The sequence below is a fragment of the Nannobrachium achirus genome, assembly GCF_963921795.1.
Source record: "Nannobrachium achirus genome assembly, chromosome: 20".
NCBI classification, from domain to species: Eukaryota; Metazoa; Chordata; class Actinopteri; order Myctophiformes; family Myctophidae; genus Nannobrachium; species Nannobrachium achirus.
The window spans coordinates 16,391,887-16,402,170 of NC_137827.1; the positions used below are offsets into that span (position 1 = coordinate 16,391,887).

General features: G+C 43.9%; 1 protein-coding gene across 1 annotated transcript; it reads right to left on the minus strand.

Annotated features, from left to right (window-relative positions):
* Positions 1–626: 626 nt before the first annotated feature.
* LOC308305957 (conserved oligomeric Golgi complex subunit 1-like) lies at positions 627–3,368 on the minus strand (the record flags this gene model as incomplete). Its single annotated transcript, XM_080750856.1, has 1 exon — positions 627–3,368. One exon carries the CDS (start codon positions 3,366–3,368, stop codon positions 627–629), a length of 2,742 nt encoding a protein of 913 aa, XP_080606982.1.
* Between the last annotated feature and the right edge of the window lie 6,916 nt (positions 3,369–10,284).

The window sequence follows — 10,284 nt, forward strand, 5'->3', positions numbered from 1 at the left end:
GGTCTAAACTCAAGACCGCCCAGCTGGATCCTTGACTTTCTGACAGAAAGACGTCGGGTGGTGCGGATGGGGAAAAAGACTTCTGACCCTCTGACCCTCAACACGGGAGCCCCTCAGGGATGCGTTGTGAGCCTCCTTAACCACGACTGCATAGCTTTGTTCAGCTCCAACCAAGTGATCAAGTTTGCAGACGATACCGAAGTCATTGGCCTGATCACAAACGATGATTAAACAGTTACAGCCTACAGGAGAGAAGTGGAGAACCTCTCCACAAGGACTGACACAGAGATCTCTATATATGGCCATTCATTTAGTGAATTAACTTTCCCCGTTGACTTGAATGGGGAAAACTCAAATGGTAAGACTTTCTAGTTAGCACTAGTTAGTGCCAGTAGGGCAACCAGACTATAGTTCTAGTACAGAACATACACATTACGGTCAACTTAGCAAATCAAGAAGCAGCATTCTCGGTGAGTTCAACCATTATAGAGTAATATTCTGATTCTGACTGGTGTAGTTAGTGTAGTTGACTGGCTAACTGCTTGAATAAATTAGTCAAGGTGGAAATTGTTGTAATTTGCTGGTATTGACATGGGAGGAGCCAGTAGACAGGGGGTAAGTCATTTTTATGAATGACTTTGCCTTGCGCCCAGAGGCAGCAAGCCAAACCTGATCTGGCTGCTGGCCAGGGGCAGGATGTTGTGGGGCTCATGGAGACTACTGCTACTGTGTGACACTAAGTGACTCTCTGTGCCTGTCAACAGGCCCAGCAACACGGAGGTTCTCTGTGAGAAGTGTTTGACGTTAGCATTGAGAGGTGGTGTGAAGACGTCCAGGTCAAAGGGGTCAATGTAGCTCTCCAGCCAATCACAGACCTTCTGGATCCTGGGGTCTTGTTCTGACAGACAGCACTTGCCCGTCTCTGGTCTTGTTCCCAACGTGGCAGTAAGAGAGCGCAGGTCAAACAACAGCTGCAGCGCTCTGTTCTGTGTCATAAGGAACACTCCCTCCTTCCCCTGGGCGTGCTGTGTAAGGGTGTGGTAATGTTGAAGGGCTCCGTCCAGGCAGGCTCGTAGCAGTAAGACCAGGGTGGGCCTTGGTAGAGCGTGGCCGCCCGCCCGGTTCACCTCCACACATAACTGGAACAACATTGACTGGATGAACCATGATGGCTGGACAGGAAGTCTAATTTTGGATGTCTTGCTGCCTCCTGATTCAGCTTCCGCTTGGATCTCAAGTTCTTCCCAGTTGGTAGATGTGGTCAGGATGGAGCCTGCAGACTCTGAAAGAAGTGCTGTAGCAAATAAACCCACCAGCACCTTGGAGATGGCGTTGGTCCAGATGCTGTATGCTTCCTTGCTGCAGGCAATCAGCTCTTGGTTCAGAGCGGCCCACTTGGCCTGTGCAGGGGTGACCTCCTGGAGGGCCCTGCTCTGGCCTGGGGTGACTTTGATTGCAGCCTCAGCCCCACTCCATTCCCATAGGATGCACTGTCTGAGGTTGGGACAGAGCTCGCCCATGGACTGGCACAGCCTGGCTAAGAACAGGACTGTGCTGAGGTGGGATGGGCCCGTGGGCCCTGGGACCAGTTCAGAGCGGACAGAGGACAGAATGTGACGCATGCAGGCCAAGCAGTTCTCCTGTAATGTGTCCACCACAGCATCTGTGAAGCAACTGAAGGGGGACAGGGTGGGGCCCAAGGAAGGGTTTGAGACTGAGGCCGATGCCGATGCGTTGCAGGAGTCTTTGTCTTGGGACAGCAGGTAGCATTGCAGTTCATCTAGCATGGTTCGCAGCCTGGCATCCAGGGAGGAACAGAAGCTCTGGACACAGGACTGGCACTGCTGCTGCTGACCTTGCTGGGTAACGCTCACCCAGGTAGCATCCCTCAGAAGGTCCCTGGGGCCTTCCGACCACAGGAAGGAAGCAAAGTCCACCTCATACTGCCCTCCCCCAGGGGTGGAGTTGGGATTTGGGTTGCCACCGGGAGAGGGTGGTGCTGACTGGCCCTCCAGGTTCCTCAGTGTAGAGCTGAGGAGTTCAGTGAAACTGACTGAAATGGCTTGAGTTTCTTCACGGGTGATGGCCTGTAGGCGGTTAAGGAAAAGCTGTTGCAGGAAGTATTTCCACATGGCCAGGGGACCCTCTAGCAGCTGCTGACAGACCGCATTCCATTGCTGACTGATAGATTCAGAAGAGAGAATGTCCCAGACAGCATCCCTGATGGATGCCAAGCCCTTCAGGCTGTTCTCACTTGCCAGTAGACTGCTAATGCCACCACTCAGATCTTCCTTGCAGGTATGAATCCACTGCTGCAATGTGTCTCTGAGCTCCTCCCTCTGGATTGGCTGAGCCAGGTTTCGCTGGGCTGGCTGGAACTTGGTGATAGAGGAAGGCAGGTATTTGAACAACCTTTCTGTACTCATGTCCTGAAAAACCCTCCAGCCTTTCCCTGGAGATGTGCCAGCAGTGACATTCTCCAGCGTGGAGAAAAGCATGCCACAGCTCAGGGCTCCTTCCACTGGTTGTGGGCCCCCCTCTGGGGGTAGGTAGAAGATGGTGTAGACCTGGAACAGAGTGCTCACATACAGCTCCACCAAGCTACACAACCGGGCCTGGATTCCAGTCAAGTGCCGTGGTTGGCTAAGAAGCTGATGAAAGGAGGCCTTCCTGGCCATTAGAAAGTCAGACAGGGCCTGTGTGGCTGAGCTGTCTTCCAGCAGCATGGTGGACACCAGAGCCTCAGCGATGGCCTGGTCTGATATCGCCTGTCCTCCTAGTAGTAACTTACACTCCATGAGGATGTTGGACCTGAAGTGTCCAACGGTGGAAACCTGTTGGACGAGGATGGGGAAACGTGTCAGGACGGGGCTGTAATGTGTCCCTGTGGAGCTGGTCTCCAGCTGCAGCTCGCTGTTGAGGTGACAGTACAGCAGGTAAAGCTGTGTCGCCTGCAGGTACTGAGATGACTCCATGGCACTCCAGATATGCACTGGGATCTCCAGCAGCAGCTTGATCTGTGAGGCCATGGCGTAGAATGTCTCTTTCCACTGGTTCTCCTGTTCGTTGCCGGTCTGTTGCCACTCATTGGTTTGTTGTTTCAGACTGTGGCAGTACTGGTGCGTGTCCTGTATGGACCGGAACACGCTTTCCGAGTGTTGCCGCATCTCACCGATGGTGTTGGCAGTGTCGATCAGGTCATGGTACCGCTCTCTGACCATGTGTCGCAGTTCCTCCTTCTTCTGCTCGATCTCGCTGCGGACCTGCCGCTCGATGCCGCGGATCTCCTCTGTGTTGTACCGCTCAAACAGTATCGCCGGGTCCCGGATCTCTGACACACGGACGGACAGCGACGAAGCCTCTGCCATGTTCTGATGAATAAAAGTTTGCCCAGAAAATTATATTGAGAATAAGTGACAATGTTTTTCACAAATCAGTGTTCTAAATAAGGTGTTGAAAAGGCAAAATGTGTTCTGGTTTCCAGCTACAACTTCAATGGAAAATGTTGTCTGAAACCATCTTCCCCATATAAGAACACCTTATATAGTCTCTGTTTTTACGTCACACACAAACCAATTGCTAAGCTTGCGTATCGCCTTATAATGTGATATGATTTGTGCATGTGCAGTGCACTTGCAGTTCATCCATTTGTCCTGAATTTGGCACAGTTCAGTAAACATATCTATGGTCATGAGATCAATGTCTGTCTGTCATTCCATGGCACTGACTGACTATAGTGGTGACTATGGTTTTTCAAGATTTCACTCCATCTCTCCATCTAAAGAAGAAAATAAATTATAAATAAATAAATGTGAGAAATAAATAAATTTCTATGATTAATAGGCCTATTAGTCGGGGGATAACTTCAGAAATAGTGTCATATCCTGGAATAAATTCCTTACCAAAAAATGTCTTCACCAATGTGTTTGTAAAGGTGTCTAGTAACACATCTCACAAAGACTGAAATTCAGTTTCCCTAGGAGAATCCTTGACAGCTGCTGAAACTTGGGGTCCCATTAAATTAACTATATTGGATAAAACACACCAAAATAAATCTACTTTAAGTAGCATTTGAGGGGTCAAACTAGGTCCCAGATGTAAGTCAGAGTGTTACGCACTGCTGCAACTATCTGGCGCAGTCAGGTTAGGCAGCAGTGGCCCAAGGGTTTAATGCATGTCCTTATGCATTAAAGATTACTTACTGTATAGGGGCGGCAGTGGCTCAGTGGTAGAGTTGCCGTTTTAGAACACAGAGGGTTCCCCCTCGAAGAGTCCTTGAGCAAGACTCTTGTCTGAAGGCCTTGTTGCTCCCGGTGAGCAGGTTGGTGCCTTGCATGGTTTCCTCCATCATCGGTGAATGTGTGTGTGAATGAGTGAATGTAATGCACATTGCGCACTCTATGTAAAGCACCTTGGATAAAGGCACTATATAAATGCACCATTTACTTATGTGATAACTACATCACTGCATAACCCCAAAATCCTAATATTTGGTTAAAGGCATATTTCACTTTCAAACATCGTCTTTTAACGTCTACTCAGGCTTTTATCACCCCAGACAGTTTTTAAGTTGCTGAATTCAGTATTGTTATGATGACCCTTGGGCAGTGATCTCACATCTGAGACTCAGAGTTTCCTTTTCTATTTTAAAGATGTTCAATAATCCTGGAAGGACAGAATCTGGCAGAAACCTGGAATATTTCGGATAGTGGCACTCAGTTGTTTGATGGCTTTGCCCATTCCACTTTGAGAATGAGATGATCGTAACCATATCCTGACAGCCCTGCGATGGCCCTGGCTGCGTCCTCCCGACGGTGGAAGCTGATGAAAGCAAAGCCCTTGTACTGTCCAGTGAACTTGTCCTTGGCGAGGAACGTCCTGGAAAGGGAGCCGAATGGCCTGAAGAGCTCCTGGAGGAGCTCTTCAGGCCATTCGGCTCCCTATTCAACTGGTGGCATGTGGGGAGCTTTCTTGTGGACCCATTCCAGATTCCAAACATTTATTATTTTATTACTTCTATGGTGCGAAGGTAGAAGGTAAGCAACTATTTCTGGATTTTGAGAGGATGTTGTCCATTACATCAAATAAATAATTCTCCATCTGCAGTGCACTGTCCCATCTTTCATCTTCATTCCCTTGAAGGTTGTGTGCAGTATGTATTTTTCATCCTAAATGGCGGTTTGGTCTGAAAGATGGTAGAGCTCTCAACTAATGGAGCCTGTGCTCTCATCAGCTGGGTGCTCAGGCCTCAGATAAAACCAAAATAGAAAAACCTTTCATTCATATGAACATGTAAACACTTCACATTGCAAGTCTGTCTCCAATATGTTTCTCACAAATACGTGTCCATGCCAGGGATCTGTGCATAGAACACCCTGAAATATCTACTTCCTATTTTCTTAATATTAAAATCAAAGCCTGTGCAGTTTTTAAGAGTTTGGGAAATTCATGACAAAAAGGTTAGGTATGAATTTTAATGTCATTACTTGGGCTAAAATGGAAAATATTTGTGTAAATGCAGGTGCAGAAGACTCAGTAAAAGTAAAAATGTTCTAACAGGAGGTTTTGAACAATAACCTAGATCTCAGTTGTCATAATGAACCCTGATCATCAGGGGGGTGATCTAGTAGATTCAGTCATTCTATCAGGGGTAGAGGTGTTTACAGTGGATTTTTATCTTTTGACCTGTCACCTCTTCTTTTAACTTTAAATATAACCTCCGATATCATTTTAGTGTGAAAGGCCTGGTGGTGAATGAGTAAAGCAGATGCCTCACAACCCGAAGGTTGAGGGTTTGAATCTTGGTACTGGTAAATCTTCATTTTTTGTGTTTTTAAGGCAACGAGGGCGGACACACAGCTCCCTCCTCACGCTCTCTTTTAGCCTCGGTGGAAGAGGGAGGAGTCAGGAGGTGACCCACATTCAGGGGGAGGTGTTTTAGATATTTACATATTAAGTAAAGCAATTATTTTTTCATTTTTTCTTATGTCAGTTATTTTCCCATTGTCAGTGTGAGTGTTTTTTTTATTGAGATCTTTGAGTTGTATTGCACTTTTTGTTTGGTTTATTAGCTAATTAATTTGTTTAGTGGTTTGAGTTTTTTGAGTTTTGTTTGGGGTTTGAACCTGCAACCTTTTGTTTATGAACCTTGGATTTACCCTTTGTGCCACGCTGGCATGGATATGACACCGGCGGATGTTATACTTATACCAAACTTTTAGAATTTAGATGGACAGCAAAAACAAGTTGTTTAGTGGTTTGAGTTTATTTTAGTTTTGTTTGGGATTTGAACCTACAACCTTTGGTTCATGAACCTTGGATTTAACCTTTGTGCCACACTGGCATGGATATTTCATAGGCGAATGTTATAGTTATGCCCAACTTTTAGAATTTAGATGGAAAGCGAAAACAAGTTCTTTAATGGTTTGAGTTATTTTTAGTTTTGTTTGGGATTTGAACTTGCAACCATTGGTTTATGAACCTTGTATTTAACCATCATGCCACACTGGCATGGATATTCCATTGGCGAATGTTATACCTATACCCAACTTTTAGAATTTAGATGGACAGCGAAAACAAGTTGTTTAGTGGTTTAAGTTTTTTATAGTTTTGTTTGAGGTTTGAACCTGCATCCTTAGGTTTATGAATCTTGGATTTAACCTTTGTGCCACGCTAACATGGATATTATATTGGCGAATGTTATAGTTATACCCACCTTTTAGAATTTAGATGGACAGCGAAAACATCCTGTGGGAGACTTGAACCCTTGACCTCCCGTTTGTCAAACCTCTACTCATCTTTTGTGCCACAGGGACAGGGCACTTAATTCTAGGGAACATAATATTAAACCCACCATGTAGACCTACTTTTGAGAATTTGGATGGACAGTGAAAATGTTCCTCACAAGCTTTGAACTCTGCACTTACAGTTTACTAACACTGCATTTCATTATTGCACCACCCTGGCATGGAAAGTGATATTGAGAAAAGAAAAGACGAGCACTCGTCAAATAGTAGTTCAACAATATACTCGTCTCGGGTTCACAGTTCGGGGAAAACAAACAAGGACACTGGCACTCATTTTAGAACAAATTCTTCATGTTTACTGAAGGTTTCGTAAAATCTGATATTTGGAAATCAATGAGATGTTTTGTCAATTATTTAACACACAATACAATTTATTGGGTGTCGGCACAAAGTGAGATTGTAGATCTGCTATGTGTTTAATTTTTGAGGAACATTTACATATTAAGTAAAGCAATTATTTATTAAACATCGTTATTGGGTCTTTTCCCCATTACCATAGTGATTTCTCCCCATTACCAGTTTGATAGATTAGTTTTTTTATTAGTGAGGCTTTTGAGTTTCATTGTAGTGCACTTTCAGTGTGATATTGTAGTTATTTTGTAATATCAGACATTCTTCAGCACATATGTTCTTTTTCCCATCACCAGTTTGATAGATCACTTTCTGGTTGAGACATTTGAGTTTCATTGTAGTGCACTTTCAGTTTAATTTATTAGCTATCTAAGTTGTTTTTGTGGTTTGAGATATTTTAGTTTTGGTTGAGATTTGAACCTAGAACCTTTGATTTATGAACCCTGGATTTAACCTTTGAGCCACACTGGCATAGATGGAATAAGGCCAAATGTAATACTTAACCCAATTTTTAAGAATTTAGATGGAAAATATCCAGAGGGAAATTTGAACCCTTCACCTTTGGTTATTAAACCTGTAATTTCATCTCTTGAGCCACAAAGACCTGGAAGTTAACTCTAGAGAACGTAATACTCAACACACAATTTAGAATTTAGATGGACTGTGAAAATGTTCCTGCAAGCCAACAGTGTGCATTCCTGTGCCCAGTGCCCCTGTGCCAGCACTAGTAGAACCCCTCATCACACCTGAACACAAGTCAGGGCCTCCTGAATATCCTGAGAGGTTTAGGGTAGTATAACCTTCCAGGCTCACCTTTGCGCGAAGTGACGCGTGGTGAGCTGGTAGATTGGCTATTTTACACTAGTTTGGGTCCCGGGCAAACGTCTAAATTCCTCTTTTGGGTCAGAGGCTAAAATGTTTGGGAACCACTGGTCTACTCTAAACTAGTGGTTCTCAACCTGTGGGCCCACATGATTTTGGGGCGGTCCTCAGTGACAGTGAAGTGACAATTTAAGGACTTTGTATTAAAGACCTTATTAATACCCCCACGCTGACAAGTACCTTGGAATTGTAGGAGTTGAGGCATTACATTTAGTTACACACTGTTCCACATATAAGGCGTAGGTGTCGTTAGATTGCAGATCTATTTTCACAAGTTTTGCCTCTTTCCTATAGTATTTGACAACAAATTGGCACATTTTTACTTTTTATAGTATAATTTGTTGATTCATTTTGATGCACTAATGGTCTTTTTAATTTAATTTCTTCCGGTATTAAAAATGTCTTACAAGTCCTTAAATTGTGTCTTTACTGTCATCTGGGGTGGGTAATTACCCACATGTCGAGAACCACTGGTCTAAACCATGTACTGTATGTAAAATAAATTATGTTCATGATGTGGACCCATTTATTATTGCCTCTTCTTCGTTATACTGTTGGAATGTCATAGCACCATATGACTGCATAAACCTATTCCTGGCCTGCTACATGCCATATACTCAGTAATATCGGATATCAGTAATGATCAGATCTTTCATGATCATTGTCTCCTTTTATAGCAACACATTACTCATTCCTCTTCTTCCAATGTTCTCCAGAAGTTGTACTGATGTGTTTTCAGGTCCTGTTCACTGTCAGTAACAAGCCAATATTGATGTGATCCAAATTGATTTGTGACAGGCTACAAATGGCTCTTGCAGGCATAATTGACATTTCTGCTTTAATTTGAAAATGCAGCTTCAAGAATAAAACGATAATCTATTTTTCTTTTCTGGAATGGAAACATAAAGGGAAGCCATTGGTCAGCACTTAAATGAAGACGGATCTATTCAAATATACAAGTGGCACAAGTGGGCGGTGTGGTGTGGAGTGGTGTGGAGTGGAGTGGGGCCAGTGGAAAAGGGGCTTTTGACACCAACTCTGAGGGAGCCTTTCAACAAACAAACTTCTGTTTCTCAAGATGCTGCTTCACCTCCTGAGCCACTGCTACCCCAAGAACCATGTCTTAAGACACTTCTGTTTCTGTACCACCATTGAAAAAGGGATATTGACCACTGAATGTCTAACCATATTCCTTTCTGAAAAAGGTAAAAAACGAATTGAACTTAGATTGAACTTAGATATTGTCGCAATGATATTACCACTGACTTTATAGATTCAATAGTCATTGTATTCTGTAAGGATTCTCATTAGTATTAACCTGTAGTTACTGTACATCCCATTTACAGTCACCAGGGGGCATGTGCGTTTCAAACATTGAAGGGTGATCAATCTCAATACATACCCCCTAGGCCCTACCCCACTGTTTTGTGCATCAATGCATGCGGTCGGGTGTTTACTGTCCAGTTCTTTTTGATCGATGGATAGTGTACATCCAAATGCTTGTAGTACAGAAAAACACAATTACAATCCCATTTAAAAAAAAGCATTAACACCTGGTTAAGTATTTTTAATTGATTGAAATCAAAGGAATACTGTGTGCAAATAACTACAAATACCACTTGAATGAAGGCCTGGATGGCAACACTGGTACAATACCCAAACAGTTAAAACCAGAGGGTGACAGGCCCACCGACAGGGCAGGGTATAAAGGGTACAGTTGTTCCCCCCCTCCCAGGACGGGTAGGCTGATGTAGACTGGCCCTCAATGGTATAACAATTTACTTACCGTATATGTATTCACCGGATAAATAAATGTACCGTTACATTTCACCTTGTTGTTTGAGACCCCACCCCCACAAGTTGTGGACAATTTGAAGGTGCACGTTTGTGCATCATGCATGCGTCTCATTTTCTTTCATTGTTGTCCAAAAATACTATATGTGCTCTGTTTCAGCCTCGCTTAGCCAGGCAAAATCACTGCGTGGATATTAGGACAACCTGCCTAGCTGTTGCTGAGCAGCTATTTACGAGTTAATGACAGTTGACCAGGCAGAAGGTCATTGTTAAAAAGTCAAATAGCCAAACTTGCATGCAGTCAATCAAGTCTGAAGACTGTATCAATGGACCAAACCTTAGCACAAACCTTACAGTGTTTTAGGCATGATCTCTTCAGAATCACAGAGATTTATAAACGCTAATACTTCTATGATGTAAACCTGTGTTCAGTGTGAGGTGCATGACAGCG